A 19,952-nucleotide genomic window follows, 5' to 3' on the forward strand; every position below is an offset into this window, starting at 1 on the left:
TCCAGGCCAGGGTGCTTCAGGCGTAGGAGACGGCAAAGGCTTAATGGCCGCCTTGTCCTGTAAGAGCAAAAACTGACAGAGAAGAATGGAAATATTCGGAATTCCAATAAAGTTTCTAGGTATTTTCCCTACTACTCAAAAGCAGGAGTCAGTTTGCTGGAATAATTTTAATTGCATTATATTTTGTACCTATAAATAAGAGAGGTCTTTTCCTTAATTATCCCAAATAGTGAGGTTTTGCTTCAGAATAGTCCTGGCTCCAGTCAGAAACAGGAAATTTTCCAACAACTGCTTAACATTTATGACTTTGTATGGTTTATGCACCAAGCTCTGACTGCACCTAAGCAACTTCTGAAGCTTGTCTCCTTGTGCTTAATTCACTGCATGATTTGTCTGAGGTCCGTGCTCCCAGCACCCTTTCAGCGCTGAGTCTGTGTCCTTCCCTTACGCTCCAGCACCTTGAATGGCACCTTGTAGAAGAAGGGCTCAGTAAGATGCTCAGTGGATAGTGTTAGGTGAGAAAAAAGAGAGTTACATAAGACCACGCTTTCTGGTTTTAAAAAATTATCTATACATGTGTAAGGGACCTGAAGATTAAACATCCAAGTGTTTTCTTCATGTTTATCTATATTTTCTAGCATTATTACTTTTTTAATAAAGGAAAATAAGAATTTATATATATCTATCTTCTTAAAAATACTTACCATTAGAAAAGGAAAACTATTAGCTATACAGTGGAGAAAACGGACAATATCAAGTCATCAAAATTAACATCACCAGTAATGTGCAGATGTCACGTGCCGCCAGCCGTGGTCTGAGGACGTGGCAGCACGCACTCAGTGCTCCAGTGGGGATGCATGACGCGACTCTGTCGTGAGGCACAGCAAACACAAATCAGGGACCAACTGCTCTATACGATAGTCTGTACTCTTAAAGGTGTCACAGTCAGGATGGACTGAGGAACTGTTTCAGATGAAAAGAGGCTAAAGGGACACACATCTAAATGGAATGTATGCTCCTAGACCGGATCTTGTGATGGGAAAACAGCTACTACTGGGACAGCGGGTGAAATTCACTGTCAGTAGATTAAAATGTTATCAATTTCTTGAATTGGATAACTGTGCTGTGGTCACATAAAATACCCTCATTTATAAGTAATGTACACTGAAGTATTAAAGGGATGAAGGGGCGTGATGTGTAAAATCTATTCTTAAATAGTTCAGAAGAATACTGTCAGGGGTGGGGAGAAGGGGAAGGGGAGAGCGAGGGGGGAAAACAAATGTGGGAAAATGTTAAATATTGGTGAATCTGGGGTAAGAGTATGTAAGAGTTCTTTGTACTATTCTTTTAGCTTTTCTGTAAGTATGAAAGCTTATCAGGAGCAAGGTTTTTTATTTATAGGAAACACACGGAGCGTGAACATGTCAACTGTAGTGCAAGTTCACATTTCAATTGATCCTTTGGTAGTTTACACGTAAAGTAATTTTCAAACATCTTCTAAGGTAGAAAATTCTGGTTTCTGAAATAAGTTTCTATATAAAGTCAAATCCTTGCGACTTAAGGATGGTTTTACAGTCTCCAGTGATTTTAGAAAATGCTCTTGTCTCACTGTGGTTGCTTCTAGTCCATTTTCTTGCAGAGCCAGCAAGGCGGCCTACAAGACACAAACGATAGGAAACAATAAATACGCTTCATTGTTCTTTTACAATACGTGGTAATACTTTAAAATCTGAACACAAAAATCTCAGTCTCACTTCATAGAATTTCAATATTCATGACAGTAAAAACACTAAGCTAGAAAGTTAAAGTGATTAAAAGTCCTCTTACTAGACCATCTTTTCGTCTACATTAAATTCTAGCCTGAAATGGGGGGAAAAAAGCAAACTGCAGAATAATATATACATTATGAACACAAATATTTTAAAGATGAGAGACTATCTTCCTGACCTCAGAGTAGGAGTTTTTAAACAGGACACAGCACTGATCATAAAGGAATAGATCAAACATGTACTGTACGACCCAGCATTTCACTTGTAGGTACGTATGTATATGAAATAGGAACACACACTCATATACCAATAGACACGTACAAGCCTGTTCATAGCAGCGTCAAAAAAGTAGTAACAACAAATGTTCAAAGATAAAATGTGTATATAAATGTAGTATATTCATATACTAGAATATCATAAGCGATAGAAATGAATAAACTACCGCTACACACAAAACCACGGATGAACATCGCAAACAGTTTTGACTTAAAGCAGCAGACAGGAAAGCGTAAGTGCAAAAGCAGGCAGAATGAGTCTGCGGCACTGGAAGTCAGGAGCATGCTTCCCTCTGGGGACAGAGTGGGAAGGGCCAAGGAAAGCTTCTGGAGTGTTGACAACATTCCTTCTTGATCCAAGTGGTGGTTATACAAGTGTGTTCACTTTATGTTAATTCAATCAACTGTGTGCTTCTGTTCTGTGCATGTTTCTGACTGTTACGTCTAATACAAGTTTACTGAAAGGGAAAAACCTACAATGGCTTTTTTTGCCCACAAAAAAAGTCTAAATGCTTCAGAGTGACTTACGAGGACCTGTGTGATCTGGCCATTGTCCACCTCTTCAATAATGTCATTTCTTACCACAGCTGTCTGCACATTTGATTCCCTCTGCCTCAAACACTCCCCTTTTCGGCCTTCGTCTGGCTAACTCCCTCAACATCCTTCCAATTTCAACTTAAATACACCCTCTCTCAGAAAGCCTTCTCTGACGCCCTCAAGTCTGGACTGGTGTCCTTCCTAGGTGCCCCTTCAGCACCCTAAACTTCCCTGACTCACTATGTACTTCCAATTCAGTAGAAGCTCTCTGCACCCCGCCCCCGCCATCAACCTATAAGCCCTGTCAGGGGAGGAGCGGCCCAGGCCTGTTTCACCTTACACGGCGCTGCCTTTCAGTAAATACTGCCAAGTGAATGAAGACCTGAATAAATGAAGAAATGTTTTGGACTACAGGTTGCTTCACTAATTAACTTACTTCTTTGCAGAGGTTTCCAAGATCAGCTCCAGAGAAAAAACAGGTTCCTGCTGCTAGCTTTTCTAAGGAAACATCAGGCCCCACTGGCATGTTTTTTGTACAGATTTTCAAAATAGAAAGCCTGCCCTGGAACAAAAATAAAAAATAATGTTTATAAGCTTATAACATTCATGTTTGACACAGGGCTTTATTAAAATATTTCAAGTTGGAGTTTGTTATCATATTACAGAGAAAGTATAAATATTTAAGAATCAGACAATAAGAACAACTTCTTCTGAAGACGAAAGAATAATCTGTCAGTGGCTCATACAACAATGGTAAAAACAGTGACATCACGACAAACTTTTAATGTTTTTTAAATCAATTTTTAAAATAACCAACCATAATCTCTTTAAGAGTCTTAAAGAATCTCTCTTTGGGGTACAAACAGTGCCTCAGACATGATTTAAAAGCAAATACATAAATTATCAGACACAACTTTAAAAACATAATAGGGGGAGGGTATAGCTCAGTGGTAAAGCGCATGCTCAGCATGCACAAGGTCCTGGGTTCAATCTCCAGTACCTCCACTAAAGATAAACAAACAAACAAACAAACCTAATGACTACTCCCCCCAAAAAAATTATAAACAAAAAAAGGTGAAAAAATTAAAAAAATATATATAATAGGTTTTTTTTCATCCCTTCAAAATTTGATAAAAGCCCAAGGAAGGAAAAAAATTCCTTTTCTGTGTCTTTCACTCCCTGCTATGGCTCTGGATGTTAAGGGCAAAGGATTTACTGATTCTTTGGTTGTGGATACATTGTATAACCTCTGTAACCTCAGATTTCTCCACTGTAAAATAAGGACTTTGATCCAGATAATCTCCAAAACCCTTTTAACCCCTTTTAACACTTGAGGATTCCTCCTTTCTAGTTGCAAAATAATGTTGAGTAAACTCAACAAACTCAGTATCTTGAGTCTTCCACAAAACTGAAGTTACTACCTAACTTTTAGGCTTATGTTTCTCTGAAAAAAGGGCCAGAGTACCCAGCAAAAGCAGAGGAAAATGATGATTTATGACGGGCTAGCAGGCAAGGGAAAATGCAGAATCCAATATAAGACACCCACCACACTACACACTACATCCAGCGGGGCATTCAATTCTGCCAGCTTCTTAGTGCTCACAGAGTCTATGTGCACAATGATTACCTTTTCATCTGGAGGTGGAATATAAATGATCTTATCCAATCTTCCAGGCCGCAACAAGGCATCATCTAACACATTAGGTCTATTTGTTGCTGCAACAATCATGACATTGCTATTAAAAACTTCTTGAAACTCTAGCTGAGGGAAAATATACAACACAAAGTAAAGTCAATAAATTGCTAATTATTAAATGTATTTTTTTAAATTACAAATCAGAAGGGGAAGATATAGCTCAGTGGTAGAGCACATGCTTAGCATGCACGAGGTCCAATCCCCAGTAACTCCATTAAATAAATAAACCTAATTACCCCCCAAAATAAATTAATTAAAAGTTAATCAATTAATTAAATTACAAATCAGAAGACCCATTTTTAAACAGGGGAATTTTTTTCTTGGGACTAGAATGCTTACACTTCCTATCCAGACCACGTTCTCAATATCAAGGTACCCCACAAACAAATGATTAAACAAAGAGCTACTTTGTGCACAGGGTGAAGGGAGTGACCAATCCTGATGGGCATCTCTCAATGCGAGAACCTTACATCACAGCAGAGAAACATCCATCAGGTGACCTGAATGCACCTGAGCCCCAGTGAATGATTACAATTTAACTGGATGACTTGAAAAGACAGAAGCATATGACTAACACATGTATGACTATGAAAAGTCTTGGTTCTTATGTTCTTGAAGAGGGAGATTTATTTAACTTTGTTTTTTTCTTTCCAGAGGCAGAAATATGACAATTAACATAAACTGCAGGTATGTAAATCCAGGATGAAAATAAATATCTAAAAGCAGGCAGGGCAAGGCCTTACACATGCTAAGCGTTCCAAATTGTTGAACTAAATAATCAGAGCAGTTCTCCAGTAATGTGATCTCTCAAAGAGGTGAGTTCCTATATCTGCAAGTATTTTAGCAGAGGCTGGGTAAACACCTGTCAGATACTGCAGAAGGAATTCCTGCATCACGAGGAGATTTGATTAGAAAACCTCACGGGTCCCCTCAAATTTCGGTGGTATATGTTCCCAAGGAGCTGTTAAGACTCTGTATTCATGGAACAATTTTAAAAATGGGAAACAATAAAACAGCAAAAGAAAAAAAAAATCTGTCAGGGATTATTTAAGGATACCAGACTCAATCTGGAGAAGACTCAGAAAGGAGGAGGGGGATTTCTAAAGGTCACTTTAACTTCATTATGAGCAAGGAAACCCATTCCTCAAGAAAATGAAATTTTCAATTACTAAGATTATTGGAAATAATAATCTGTTTTGTTTCATTTCACATTCAAAAATTTAGAAATGGATAAACACTGGTTTTCCAGGATATAGAAATAAGAAACTCCCTTTTCTATTAGCAATATGTAAAGTTATGTTTCTAATCTTAGGAAAAAATTCACATTCGTGTATATCTAAGGTACTTTATTATAAAATCTACCTCACCTTTCCCAGGTAAGCCACAAATTTTACCAGCTCCAAGGAGTCAAGCTGCAACTACATAACTCTTTCTATGAGATGAACCCAGCACAGAAGCTAGTGTAGATGCTTTCTATGTAACGTTGGCCTGGATTTTTGGTGTATTCTGGCTAATAAATACCTCTTCATTTTTTTCCAGCTCCTTGTATTTACCATGTTGATCTGAATTACCTCCTCTTCTCTCTATAGTCTTCAGTCCAACCCCATCTAATTCATTTAGGAGAACAGAAAGAACACGCTCTTGAACATTACATCCTGTTCTGCCGACTGATCGAGAACCCAAGACTGAATCAATTTCATCCAAAAACACAATTGCTGGAGTATTTGCTCTTGCTTGTCGAAATACCTTTTGTTAGGAAAATGAAAATATTAAAAAGCTATACACATCATGCCTTATTCATATGAATGTATGTTTTCTGCATTACTATTTATAATTTTTAAAATACAAAAAGAGATTCTAAATGTCTAAGAACTGTGGAATGAATAAATAAAACAAGAAACAGCACATTATTTAGGTGTTAAAAATCATATTTTCAAAGGATATTTAATATTATGGAATTTTAGAAGTATTATTAAGTTAAAAAAATCACAAAATACAGATATTAATATATCTATATTTATGCCCAAGGAAACAGAAAGACAAAGGAAATTCACCAAAACGTTAACAGAAGGTAGAGGAATTATGGAGGATTTCCTCTTTACACTTTTCCATAATTTCTAAGTTTTCTACACACAAATAGGTATAATTTTTCTAATAGGGAAAAAAAAGCGTTTGTTTTTTTTTTTAAATAAGGTTTATCCTTAAGGTATGAAATAAAAATTCAAAAGCAAACTTAACTACTGTGGGGAAAAATAAACAAACCTGAGACAAGATGTTTTCTGAATCTCCAACAAAAGATGAAAAGAGATCAGCTCCGCTAACTGAAACAAAGGAGCAGTGACAGCTGGTGGCCAGGGCCCTGACCAGGGTGGTTTTCGCACAGCCAGGGGGACCATATAGGAGAACCCCCTTTGGTTGTGTCAGGCCCATCCTAACAAACTGCCGGGGGAATTTCAGAGGCCATTCAATGCTCTGTAAGTACACAAAAAGAGACAGTTCTTTTAGTATAATGATGAAACATCAAATAAGTCAGTAAATTCATTCATTCATTTATTCATTCATTCAGCAATTCTCAGGTGCCTGCCGTGAGCTGGAAACGCGCCTCATTCTCCACACGGCAGCCAGTGATCTTGTAACCTAAGTCAGGTCACATCACTTTCTGCTTAAAATCTTTCAATGACTTCTCATCAGACTTAGAATAAAATCATAATCCAACTCCTACCTTACCAATGCTAACAAGCCTCACATAACATGACTATCGCCCAAACACCCCAGTTTGTCCCCATGTCAGAGCCTTTACCTTTACCAGTCTCTCTGCCTGAATGCTCCTTTAAGACCTCTGTGTGCTATCCCTCATCATTCAGGTGTCCACTCGAATGTCACCTCCTTGGAGAGGTCTTCCCTAACCACTGTGGTTAAAGCAGACGTTCCCCTGCCAGGCACCCTACACTACACTCATTTTCACTTTTGGAGCACTGATTCATTTGTTATCTGAAATTATTCTTTTCCATGTTGAGCCTGTCATTCTGCTCCTGCTAGAATGTAAGCAGATCTCCAGCACCTAGAATGACACCTTCACAAAGTTGGCACCCAATACACGTTAACTGAATAGTAAACAAATTCTCACTACCTTTTAGGTAGGTGTTTTATTACACAGATGCAGAAACTCAGGCTTAAGAAGTTAAGTAACTTGCCCAGGTCTTATTACCTTATGGCTGGTGATGCAGCAGAACTAAGACTGACCCCAGACAGTGCAGATCAAGAACACAAGCTCTTAACTATTGATTTAATGCTTCTACAAAGAAGGACAGGCGAGACCCCACACCTCGGGAACTCGTATTTTAGTTCGGGAGATAGGCCTGTGAACTAACAACCAGGCCAGAGAAAGGCTCTCCACAGACAGGGATCAATGCATACAGACACAGGAGACAGCGCGACTCATCCCCAACAGTAAGTGGGACAGAGGGGAGGATGGGGGAGGCAAGGAGCAAAGGCGCTGAAGCGGAAGTAGGAGTCGGCTCACAACGGCCTTGAAAGATTTCATCAACATTGAGGAAGGAGAATGGACTAGAAGGAAATAAAATCAGAGGCAGAGAGACCAATGAGAAGTCTCTTGCAATGACTGAGACTATAAGGCTGATGTGTCACAGACAGTGGAGATGGTGTGGAAGGGATAGATTTGAAACATAAAATGTAATTGCATTTTACGCAGGGGAGATTCAGAGGGGAAGAGACATGATGTACGCCATGAGCCCACGCGTGTAGGAGACAGGTTTCTGACTTAGGGGAGGGGTGGCTGGCAGTATTCACTGAGGCAGGGGAGCCAGTGTAGAGGTGGAGTTGACTTGCTGGACTTTGGACATGCTGAGTTTGAGATCCCTGGAAGTCATCTAGGAGGCAGGCGGCTAAGTACTTCTGATGATCAGAAGAATTATCTGTGCTGGATATAGATTTTTGGGTTAACAGTTTCAGGGGAAAGCTGAAGACTGGGACATTAAGGAGATCAAAGACTGACTCAGAAAATGCAAAAAGAGGACTCTCAGGAGCTTGGAGAACTAACATTTAAGGTAGGGAAGAGGAGTGCTCAGTAAAATAGGAAAGCTTCATATTTTTAAGAAACATTAGAATGTTTCTAATAGGAAGGTGTAGCTAACCCCTCTCCTGTATATTGTGAAGATTAAATGAGACAAAGCACATAAAAAATTAGGGCATCTTATAAATGTGTTTATCCATGGACACAGAGTTCACTGTAGATACAGCTCTTAGTTAAAACATATAAATTATCTTGTGTACGTGTGGTTAGAGAAACCTACCTCCTTATGGCAGGATCACCCGAAGGTGAATTGGCAAAATCAATTTCTGAAACTGCAATGCAGGTAAGATGTGGTGAGCTGTGTCCCTGTCCTTCAATGTGCGCTGTGAGAATCAGGATCAAGCGGCCATCAAGGCCATACTGTTTATTATAATTTTGTGCTTTTACCAGTCCCAGGGCAAATTCAGGCCTATGAACTAAGAACATGAATTTGTATAGTCCATGAACTAAGAATCATTTTTTACATTTTTAAATGCTCAAAAAAAAAAAGAACAGTATTCTGTGACATGTGGAAAATTATGACTTGTGTCCATAAATAAACTTTCATCAGAATACAAATACTCATTACATATTGAGTGCTTGCAACATAGACTACAAGCCTAAAGTATTTACTCCCTGGCCTTCTGCAGAAAAAGTTTTCTGACCTCTGTTCTAAATTATAAACTCTTTACAGCAAAAAGCAAACAAGAGGGGGATATAGCTCAGCTGGTAGAGCGCCTGCTCAGCATGCATAAGGTCCTGGTGCAATCCCCAGTACCTCCTCTAATAAATAAACAAATAAGTAAACCAAATTACCTCCCCCTCCAAAGAAAAAAAATTAAGGAGATGGTCTGACTTCTCCCTTTCCAAAAAGCAAACAAGAAGAGGGTGAGGCAGGAAAGCACGAAAAATGGTATTTCATGTCTACAGAGTCCAGTTAGACAAGGACTGAAAAGCAACCCTTGGACCTGGAAGTTAGGATCGCATTAGTGATGGCTGCAAGAAGTTTCAGTGTACCTTGTTTTCACCATAAGTGCATTACACCTAAACTGTCATATTCTACTGGCTTAAGCAGATTCTCTGTCTCACCTGTTTTAACTTCAGTTTTACATCTTCAAGGCCACCAATCTGCTCCCAGTCGACAGGCTTGATGTCCGTCAGTCCAATGACACTTCGGAATGATGAGGGTTGGATCTTTTTAAAAGCTTCAAGGAAGTCTGTTTCATCAATCATTGGATTGTCCTGGTTCTGAAGAAATCCACCCCAAAAAGCAAATTCAAACCAAAAAATCAGGTGGGCATTTTCTGTGGTACACAAACACAATTACTTTTTATGTTAAATCCTCTTCTGAATTTATACATCTATTTTGTTATCCTTATAAAGAAATGTATATACATGGTACAAAAAACTAAATGTCTCCCCCTCAACTCCCACCAATATTAATCCCCAGAGACTGTCAACAGTTTCCTTTTTATTCTTCCAGTATGTCTTATGATGTAAGTATGTCCTTTCAAATAGAGACACAAATGGAACAATACTGTACATATTAATTTGTATTTTTTCATTTATCTTAGAAATCTTTTAATGTCAATTAATACAGTTCTACCTCACTTTTTTAATAATTGCATAATACACTATCGTATGAGTATTTTAATCCTTCTGTTGAACAAAGGTTGTTTCCAGTCTTTTGTTATTAAAAATAAAGCTGCAACTAAAAGTCTTTGTGCATATGTTCAAGTATTTTATATAACAACTTCCTCAAAGTAGAATTACTATGCTTAAGCATATGTACACTTACAATTTTCACAGCTACTACTAAGCTGTCCTCAAAGCTGCACCAATATGAAGCTGTTCTCTCCATACCTCTCCTGACGCTGGACATTACCAAGCTTTAAATTTCTGCCAGTGTGACAGAGGAAATGGTACTATTGTGTTAATTAAATTTCTTCAATCAAGAGTGAGGTAGAGGGAATAATGGAATTAGAAAATCAGTTTGGTGGGGGGAGGGTATAGCTCAGCGGCAGAAGGCGTGCTTAGCATGCACGAGGTCCTGGGTTCAATCCCCAGTACCTCCATTAAAAAAATTAGTTAAACAAATAGATAAATAAACCCAATTACTGCTCCCACACACACACACATTTTTTAAAGAAAATCAGTTTTGCAACCACCACAGTAAAGGCTGTTTTGGGGCAAGAATCATCAATGGATGCTAACCTAGGGGAGGGAAAGCTTGATGAGAAACAGGATATTAGCATTGTCTCAAAGGGTCTCATCACAGATTTCTTACTAGTTGTAAAGGGAAAAACAGCAGCTATGAAGTAGATAAACTGGACACAACCTTGGATGGTTGATCACATCAATCACCCATTAGGGGCACCACCAATGAGGGGCAGGCGGACATCATGCGCCCCCACATGTGACACCCTAAGAAGGACACACTATCACTTACGCAGTAGTCCCAACAGGCATGCACAGCCAGCCTGTACCTGACTATGAAGAAACAAACAAACCCAAACTGACAGACGTTCTATAAAATCACTGAGCTACAGCCTTAAAAAAATGTCAATGTCAAATGCCTCACACACATAGAAATTGCTATGGAACTGTTCAAGATTGAAAGAAAATAAAACTGTGTTAATACATTATCCTGGACTAGATCCTGTACTGGAGGAAAAACATGCCAAAAAGACTGAGGCAGTTACCAAAATCAGAATATGGACTGTAGCTCTGACCACATTTTGATCAATGTTAAATTCCCTGAATATAATGATTATACATATAATGGTCATGTACGGGAACATGATTATTCTTAGGAAATGAACATTAAAAATATTAAGGCGTAACAGGTTATGACAGATGCAACCCATTCTCAAATGATTCACAAAAACCAATGTATATACACACATAGTTGACCCCTGAACAACACGGGGTTAATCCTGACTCAGAGTTGACCTCCATTCCTCTGCATCTGCATGGATTCAACCAATCGCAGACCATGTAGTACTTGTGTATTTATTACTGAAAAATAGCCATGGATATGTGGACTGGCACAGTTCAGGGCTGTGTTGTTCAAGGGTCAACTATACAGAGAAAGAGAGAGAGAGAGAAGGAGAGAAAAGAGAGAATGATTGACACATTGTAAACTGACTATATTTCAATTTAAAAAAAAGAGAAAAAAAGAAGAGAATGATAAAGCTAATTTGGCAGAATGTTAAAAGGCAGTGAATTTGGATAAACGATTTAGCCGAAGTTCTCTCACAACTCTCCCTGAAGTTTTAATTATTTTAAAATAATAAGTTTTTAAAAATAAAAAGAACTGAAAAAGACTAATTTTTAAACAAAGTAAAGCTGAGGATTTTTCATGTTTATTAGCCATTTGTAATCTTTTGACAGTCAACTGCCAGTTCATATCTGTTACTCACTTTCTCTTGCATTGTTGGTCTTTCCTTACTGCTCTGTGAGAGTTCTTTCTATATCAAGGAAACTAGTCTTTTTGTCATGCGCTGAAAGTATTTTTTCCAGTCTATCTCATGTCTTGTGTTTGCCGATAGTATTATTTTGTCATTCCAAAATGGTCAAATTAATAAATCATTTTCTTTTTGGCTATTAGGTTTTATGTTATACATAGAAAGGCCATCTTCCCTTTAAGACTATGTTTTGGAGAATCCATCTTGCAATTTCCTTCATCATTCCAGTGTAGCAGAATTTTTATGACAGTTAAAAACTTCTATTTCTATTCATTATATCTGTATTATATTCAAGCATCTGCCCTCTTACATCAAATTCTGAACATTTAGTTGTCTCTAAATTCCCACTTTTCAATAACAGACTATTTTATCTCATTTATATAAAATTAAGTAAGTGAATTTGTATATATAGAGCCATTTTGAATAGCATTCCTTTAAAAATGTTAATAGTTTTAATCCCTGGGAGGTGAGATTTCAGACAATTTTTACTTTCTTTATAATTTTTTAGTCTTCTTTAATTTCTCACAAAGAACACTATTAAATAATTCCTTAAAATAGCCTCTTCCCCCTTAGCTAGCAGTATTAGATATTGGGTAACTGAATACTAATTAATTCTTAGGTAATACCAACTGATATTTGAAAATCCCATTTATACTTCAAGATCACTTGTATGTACATTATTTCACTTTACTTTCATGATCCTTTCAGGCAGGTAAAATTTTTTCCCCTCTATGTGTATGTGTTAAACCATATTTCTTTTTCTTCTTTTTATTTACAATGTTGTGTTAGTTTCTGGTGTACAGCATAGGGAGTCAGTCATATACACATACATTTGTTTTCATTATAGGTTATTACAAGGTATTGAATATAGTTCCCTGTGCTACACCATAGGTATTTGTTATTTATTAAACTATATTTCTAATGCTTTCATGGGAACACTTGGCAAAAAGTTGAACAAACTTGAATGTGTCCCTTGTCTTCCCTGGCACAGAGGTGGCAGCAGCCCCTCAGCTGCCTGCAAGGGAAAGAAGAAAAAGATGGAGCCAGTACCTTCCCAGATACCTCTGTCCCTTCTTCCTTTTTGCCTTTCTTTCTTCCACTTCCCCTGGTTGTTTATGAACTCAGCCATCACCTGTGGGAACTATGCTGGGCAGGCCCCTCCTGAAGTAGCATTGGGCTACTAGGACGGCTGCAGCTGGCTGGTCCACCTAAGCCAAGGTGCTTAAGGTCAAACCTGGAACTTCAAAGCAGAGGGAATGCTAAATGTAAACCTCCTTTCCCACACTCTTGTCCTCCTCTCAAGAGGCATATATTCTCACATCTTTACACATGGGACTTGTCATTAAATCTTCAAGCAGTTTTGGTTCTAAATCCAAAAGATGAAGACTTACAAGTTCACATAACTCCTTCCCCACCTTCACTGTCAGAGTAAAAATAATGGAAAAGGAAATGAGGAAGGATATAAATTACCTAAACAAAAAGGTTTTCAAAATGTAGAATGCTAAATCATCCTCTTATAGTTTAAACCAACTCAAAATTGGGTTTTAAAAATTATAAGATCAAAGGACAATTTTAATGTTATAAAAGAGATTTAAAAAGTCCCAGAATCCTCAGCATGCTGAAATTAATTTTTTTCTGAATGGGTTTAGGGATTCAGGATAACATATTACATACAGAGTAAACAGATTTTTCAATCCATAGTGTTGAAAACTATTTAAGCTAATATCCTAACTATTTTTAAGAAAGGCAGCCATGAAATAAAAGATTTGTATGTCACAGGTGAATTTAATACAATTCCAAGTACCCAATCTTCTGGGTTAGAAAAGGTTATTTCCCCCACCAGATGCTTAATAATAACAAAGGGAAAAATAGTATTTTGACAATGGAGAAATCTCAGAGATATCACCTTAACAAGAAATCAAAGTTAATTTCACCAGTAATAGGACAAAGAGATATCATTTGCTATTCAATAGATGCAATGAGAAAAACACAGCAACATTTCTGTGATATTTCTACCAAAAATGCAAAAGCTGAATCAAATCATCAGAGAAACATCAATCAGTTGCAAACTGAGGATTATTCTGCAGAATAACTGACTTGTACTCTTCAAAAATTGTCAGAAAAAAAAATGGCAGAAAGATGGAAGAATGTTTCTAGATAAAGATTAAGAAACCAAGAAAACTAAATGCAGTATGTAATCCTGGATTAAAAAATAGTTTTTTCTTTTTTCCTTTTTAAATTTTTGTTACAAAGGAAATCTTTGGGACAAATGGTGAGATTTGAATAAGGTCTATATAGATTAGATGAAAGTACTGTGTCAGTGTCAATTTCCTCATCTTGGTAACTGTACTGTGGTTAAAGTCCTTGTTTTAGGAAATATACACTTAAATTTTCACTGCTGAGGGGGCATCATGGCAGCAGTATAGTGTCAAATATTTCAAAAACACTTGAGAGTATAAACATATATATATAAACATACATACACATGAAGAGAGTATGATAAAGCAAATGTGATAAAATGTTACATTTGAAGAATCTGGCTGAAGGATATACAAAAATTCTTTGTACTGTTTTTGCAACTTTTCTCTAAGTCTGAAATAGATTCAAAATAAAATAACTAAAAATTAAAAAGAAGTATGTTTGCTTCTTCCGGGGCCACACTGTCTTCTTCCTGGCTGCTCTGGCCTTCAGCATTAGGAAGGTTCAGTGAGAGAGGGGAAAATGCCCTTGGCAGATCCTGGAGAACACAGCCCTCGATCCCTACATTCAGTCATACACTATTTATATGGAGTTTAGACGTAAAAATATATGTGAGAATCAGCTGTCAAAGATATCAAAAGCTTCAATAAAATGTACTTACCACTTTTTTTTAATCCCCAAATTAACTCATTACATTAATAAAAGGGTTAACATAGGTCATAAACCAATACCTTCTCACTATGAAGCAGAGCGTGCATGGCAGCCTCTCTACAGAGTGCGGTCAGGTCTGCACCAACATAGCCAACTGTCATTTCTGCAAGGAGGCTCAAATTGACTTGACTGGAGATGGGCATCTTTGAGGTAATCACTTGTAGAATTGCATTTCTTTGTCTAAGTGTGGGAGTCCCAATGACAACCTATATGCAAAGCAAGAAAAGAAAAAGTTCACTGCACAAAAGATTATTTTTATCCTCATAAACATGTATAATAATTTAGTTCACAAACCTGGAACTCTTACTATGTACTCTTAAGCATATCTTAAATTCAGAATATCTGAAAATCCTTATTTTCCAGAGGAGTAACACTGGCTAGAAAGTTGTACAATTAAAATTATATGTTATTTAGTAAGTTTTTATTTGTTATTTTTGAGAACCTACCAAGTTCTGGGAGCCAGGGATACAACAGTAAACCAGATAGTCTAGGTCCCTGCCTTATGGAACTTATTCAGGAGACAGGTCCTAGATGGTGCAAGGAAGAAATCCACTCAAGTTCTAAACAGATTATGCTAAAGTGTGCAATTACCTGTCTCTTTAGAATCCTATCACAAAGTTCAAACATCACTTAAATAACCACTATTCAAACTATTTAATAGAAATCAAGAATCAGTTTAGGACTGAAATTTATAAAATAAGACAGCTTTGAACACTCAACCTTCCTGGCAACTCATGGAGCAATCGTGGATGCTGGCGTCCAGACAAGGAATGAATAAATCTGTAAAAGTTAGTATCTGCTCTGATTTAGTTCTTTCCTGCCTTCTCCCTTATTTCAACAAGTTTGTTTCTTGAGGCTATCCTACTTTAAATTCTCATTTCAAATCCGTAAGAGTTTTAATACGCTTGTAGCAAGTCCTAGTTCCCTAAAAAAGTAACATTACTGTTTATAGTACTCATCCTCAGGACCTGCACAACTAATTCCTAAAGACCACCTTGCCCCGCAGAACACTTTTACTATAAGGGAGGGGGAAAAGTCCTGGCTCATAGATCATTTAGGGACCAGGCAATGGGTTCTCTGCATTACAAAGAGCCCCACTACAGCCTCACCGACTCCTAAACCTAAGCGGCAAACGCCTTGGGGCAGCCAACCAGGGCCAGAAGAGACCGAAGTTGTACGGGCAATGGGCTAACTGGCCGAGCGCATTTACCTCTCGGTCAAATCTCCCAGGTCTGCGCAGCGCTGGGTCTAGCGCGTCCGGCCGGTTGGTGGATCCCACCACCACCACCTCGCGGTCCCCACTGATCCCGTCTAGCAGCGTCAACACCTGGGCCACCACGCGGCTCTCGGGGGCTTGGTGCGGTCCGCCCCTCCGGGGACACAGGGCGTCCACCTCGTCCAGGAAGAGGAGGGTGGGCCTGCGGCTGGCCAGCTCCCGGGCGCGCTGGAAGACCCGACGCACGTTCTCCTCGGTCTCCCCGGGCCGGGCGCCCTGCAGCGCTGGGGCGCTCACGGCCAGCAGCTCTGCGCCCGCCTCCCGGGCCACAGCCCGCACGAGCTGGGTCTTGCCCACTCCGGGAGGGCCGGCCAGGAGCACCCCGCGGGGTACTGCTAGCCCCAGTGAGGCCAGGGCGCTGGGGTAGCGGAGCGGCAGGCGGAGGAGCTCCCGTAGCGAGTCGGCTGCCTCCGAAAGGCCCCCCAGGGGCACCTCGGGCTGCGGCTCCGCTTCCGAGGGAGAGACCCCGCTGAGACCGATGTGGGTGCGAGGGGTGACCAGCCCGGCCGGATCCGGGCTGGGCACCCCGCTGACGATGTGCAGGGCGGCCAGCGGGCCGGGGGCGTCCGGAGGAGCGGCCACCACGTGGCCCAGAGAGACTGGACGATTCCTCAGCAGCTCCTGCGCCGCCTCCAGCACCGCGGCTGGATTCGGAGAACCGGCCGAGCCCGCCCGCTCCCGCAACACTGGCCACACGGCGAGGCGCCGAAGAGGCGGGCAGGGTACTAAGCGGAGGCGGCTGAGGTTGAGACTCCCCCGGGACCCCGGCGCCCCCACTGCCACCCCGGGACTCGCGCACTGCGGATCCAGCTGCACAAAGCCGTCCGCTCCATCCCGCCGTGGCCAAGCGGTGCAGAGACAGGAGCCGCCGTCAGGCAGCGAGATCTTCACCACCGAGCCCAGGTGCGCACCCAAGGCGCGGAGGGCGGCCGGGCCCAGGCGACAGCGCTGGGTGGCCCTGTCCTTAGCGTCTACGGGTAGCAGCTTTAAGAGAGGCCCTTCGGGAAAGGGACCTGAGTCCGGAGCCATTGCACACGGAAGGCCCGAGTAAGGCAGGGCAGGAACTCCACCCGGGCTGGAAAAGCCGGTACACCGAGCTCCTTCGCCGGAAGCAGGCGATGCGCATGCGTCAGGGAATATTCAGTTGCCGCTCAGGACCAATCAGAAAGTCGACGATCCGGCCCTCTTCCCTGGCTCCGGACTCAAACATCACCGTTTGTGCTTCAGGAGTTATCAGCCTAGAGACTTCGCCATTTTGCTAAGAAACCTCGACTGTGCTCAGGGGCACAGTATTTTGGAGTGCACTGGTGTTCACGTCTTAGATGAGTTGGAGTAACTCAGAAATACAGCCTTGTAGGCACCTTCGATATGCTGGGTTCCAACCTGTTAGGGAGGTCCAGACATGCCCTTCGTATAGAAAAGCACCAACACAGCAAGAGAGAAGGGCAGTGTAGCACTTTAAATCCCTTGAAGAGGGGAAAGAAGGAAAACTAGGTCATTTGACGTATTTGTGCAACACCGATACATTCTGTTCAGATTCCTGATTTCTCTTTTGAATGTTCTTTGACAACTTAATCATAACCTCTTCTGTTCGTGTGGTAAGTGTTAAAGTCAAGATAATATGCCTTGTTTTTATCCTACTCACATCTCTCTACCTCTGTTTTTCCCACTTTCACTGTAACCCACATTTATGAGATTACAAAGTTGAGATTGCAGATAGAGTGCTTAAGTCACTGGGGTTTGGTTGCTTCCCCCCCGCCCACCCCGACCCCACTTAAGTAAATAATCAGTTGCAGACTCTACAGCGACATATTTTCAATGGAAAGTACTGGGATCTGGGATTTTCAGACCAATGACCGTCACTGGCCTCACTCTACCCAAACGTCAGGGTAGACACTATGACCGACTTCTGGATTTCACCGTCACTTACCTGGTCTCTGCTGTATGCTTCTAGCTCCTATGCTGGAACAACTTAAAAGGAACCAGAAGACAGCATACTAAGAGGAGGTCCTGAAATGGGTAAATCACCTATTATATCCTATTTTCTTCTTTCTTTTAATCTTATTTGCTTCTATTCTCCTTGGAGAACAAAGACTTCAAACTCAGACTTTTCAATAACAGCTTTGTTTGTCCTGAAATAAAAACAACAACAACAACAACGTTTTTACCTCCGAAGATGTGAATAAAATGCCCGTTGAGTTATTCTATCATGATGCCTTTACCTGACAGAGGTTCTTTTATTCTGGTTCTAAGAAGTTTTGGTGATCCAAAAAAGAGAAAGAGGACTTAATGAGGACATGATAACTGTCTTAAATATACAAAGGGCTATCATATAAAAGGGTTGGTAGATTTATGTGTATCTACAGTACAGAACTGGCCAGGAAGTGAAAGTTTAATGGAGTGAACACAAGAGTCATCTTCAAATTTTGCATATAGTTATGTGGAAGAAGTAGGAGACTTTTAAAAGATATAGCCAAGGGGCATAACCAAAGCCAATCTAGGGAACCAAATAAAGTTAAATCACTTAGAATTTTTTTAACTTGGTATAAAATAGATGTAGAGGCTGCAATATTAGGGATATGATGTGAAGGAAACCACATGTTGTTTTGGGTTGGTCTGAAAGGCTGACTTTATACAAGGTCAAACTAGAATTATCTGACCTTGTAGGACCTATATATCCAGGAAATACTCACTTCTATCTCTCTTTAAAAGGTTTGGTTCTCACCTTAGGCTGCAAACAATAGTAATCAGGAATCCTGTTCCTGGACTTTCAGCTCTTATCCACACATTCTCAGCAGAACTACAGCTGGCTTTTCCAGTCAGCCAGTGAAATCCACTGTGTCCCTTTAGGGCAGACCATTTGCAACACTATTAATTCAATTATCTTAACATACATGCTTATCATACCATTTAATGAAATAGTTTCCTCCTTGTGGGAAACCACTCTAATAGGAGTTGCGTGGTTCTTTTATTTATTTGTTTTGAATATGACCCAAAATGTGGTGATTCTATAAACTGAAGAGTACCAAAAAGTTGAACCACTAGAGGGAGTCCAGAACTAAAATAAGTGCTAAGGCTACAAGGTTGGTGAGTTTGAAGTGCTCTCAACTGTGGCTTCTAGGTTTTCCCAAGATTCAAACCCAGGTGTATGAAACAATCTGTTGTGTATGTAGTTACTTATTTTCACATAATTTCCACCTGTCCCAGGCCATGTAGAACTCACTTTCCAAGTTATAACTTAATTGCTATATTAAATATCAAAATGAGACTCTCAAAATCCAAAATTTTGTGATAGCTCAAAATCCAAACAAACTGAATTTATCTTGCTATTGTCTGGAAATAATTCTAGCTTTGAATTGTTTCTAATAGCCTGTTAAACAAAATCTTTGGTGAGATTTTCCTGAAGAGATGCATTTAACAAATAGTTTCTTCTTGATTTCATTTGCTACATTCAAGGTTACAGTCTAACACTAAATTAACCATAAACATTCTGAATTAGCAATAAATTTAAAATTAAAAAGAGATAGTTGGTCTCATTCAGAAACGTCCTCATAGACCAAATGGATGCTCCAGTCCAGTACCACCAGCAGAAGCGGCAAGGGATGCTCAAACTTGAGGAAGCCGTGCTCAGGCTAGGCCCTTGGATGAAGTGAAGCCAGTTTGCAACCAGTGAACCTGGGACCAGATCATAGAGAGCAGGCTACAGCCATAGTTGGAGTGGTCTGGCCTGGTTCAAACTCTGCTCCAGCCTGCAAAGGAAAAACCAGCTGGTTTGGGGTCTCTGCCTTTGCCTCTAAGTCCTGCTGTGACTTTTCCCCCCATGGTTGCTGAAGAAAGAAATTTAAAAAAAAAAAAAGTTGGAACCTGTTTCTTTTTTAGAATAATGATTATATACTATCTGTGTGCCTTCGGCATCAATAACATCACATTAAATATTATATTTCAGGATG

General features: G+C 40.0%; 1 protein-coding gene and 1 long non-coding RNA gene across 11 annotated transcripts in view; both read right to left on the minus strand.

The window, feature by feature from the left end:
* Positions 1 to 1,307: 1,307 nt before the first annotated feature.
* Positions 1,308 to 17,217, minus strand: SPATA5L1 (spermatogenesis associated 5 like 1). Of its 9 annotated transcripts, none has more exons than XM_032481286.1 (8): positions 15,937 to 17,210; positions 14,747 to 14,932; positions 9,439 to 9,597; positions 6,540 to 6,749; positions 5,799 to 6,023; positions 4,209 to 4,343; positions 3,018 to 3,143; positions 1,308 to 1,654 (listed from the first exon to the last, which is right to left on the minus strand). In XM_032481286.1, the coding sequence occupies exons 1-8, from the start codon at positions 17,029 to 17,031 to the stop codon at positions 1,487 to 1,489; spliced, it is 2,304 nt and encodes a 767-aa protein (XP_032337177.1). In that variant the 5' UTR covers positions 17,032 to 17,210; the 3' UTR covers positions 1,308 to 1,486. The 9 variants fall into 9 exon arrangements, 7 of the variants coding, with proteins under 7 accessions (XP_032337177.1, XP_032337181.1, XP_032337179.1 ...); XM_032481290.1 differs by having other exon boundaries at positions 1,376 to 1,654; positions 4,209 to 4,297; positions 5,849 to 6,023; positions 15,937 to 17,211; XM_032481288.1 differs by having other exon boundaries at positions 1,376 to 1,654; positions 4,209 to 4,339; positions 5,849 to 6,023; positions 15,937 to 17,211.
* Positions 17,218 to 17,243: 26 nt separating this feature from the next.
* The window catches only part of LOC116664130, a 28,118-nt gene continuing 25,409 nt past the window's right edge, over positions 17,244 to 19,952 (minus strand). Inside the window, exons 4-6 of one of the 2 annotated variants that reach the window (XR_004320485.1) lie at positions 18,728 to 18,846; positions 17,933 to 18,134; positions 17,244 to 17,468 (exon numbers count right to left, since the gene is read on the minus strand). This is a non-coding gene — a long non-coding RNA (uncharacterized LOC116664130). The remainder of the gene's footprint in view (positions 17,469 to 17,932; positions 18,135 to 18,727; positions 18,847 to 19,952) is intronic. The other variant, XR_004320486.1, reaches the window with a different exon arrangement.

Source organism: Camelus ferus, chromosome 6 (genome assembly GCF_009834535.1).
Source record: "Camelus ferus isolate YT-003-E chromosome 6, BCGSAC_Cfer_1.0, whole genome shotgun sequence".
Classification (NCBI taxonomy): domain Eukaryota; kingdom Metazoa; phylum Chordata; class Mammalia; order Artiodactyla; family Camelidae; genus Camelus; species Camelus ferus.

What these genes read in the sequence shown, in the direction of transcription:
- SPATA5L1 (XM_032481286.1), bottom strand. Translation starts at nt 17,031, where the DNA reads ATGGCTCCGGACTCAGGTCCCTTTCCCGAAGGGCCTCTCTTAAAGCTG. An exon ending in TAAAACTGAAGTTAAAACAG is followed by an intron (nt 6,750 to 9,438) that starts GTGAGACAGAGA and finishes GTGTACTTACAG; the next exon opens with AGCATTGAATGGCCTCTGAA. An exon ending in TTGGAAACCTCTGCAAAGAA is followed by an intron (nt 1,655 to 3,017) that starts GTAAGTTAATTA and finishes TGTGTCTTGTAG; the next exon opens with GCCGCCTTGCTGGCTCTGCA.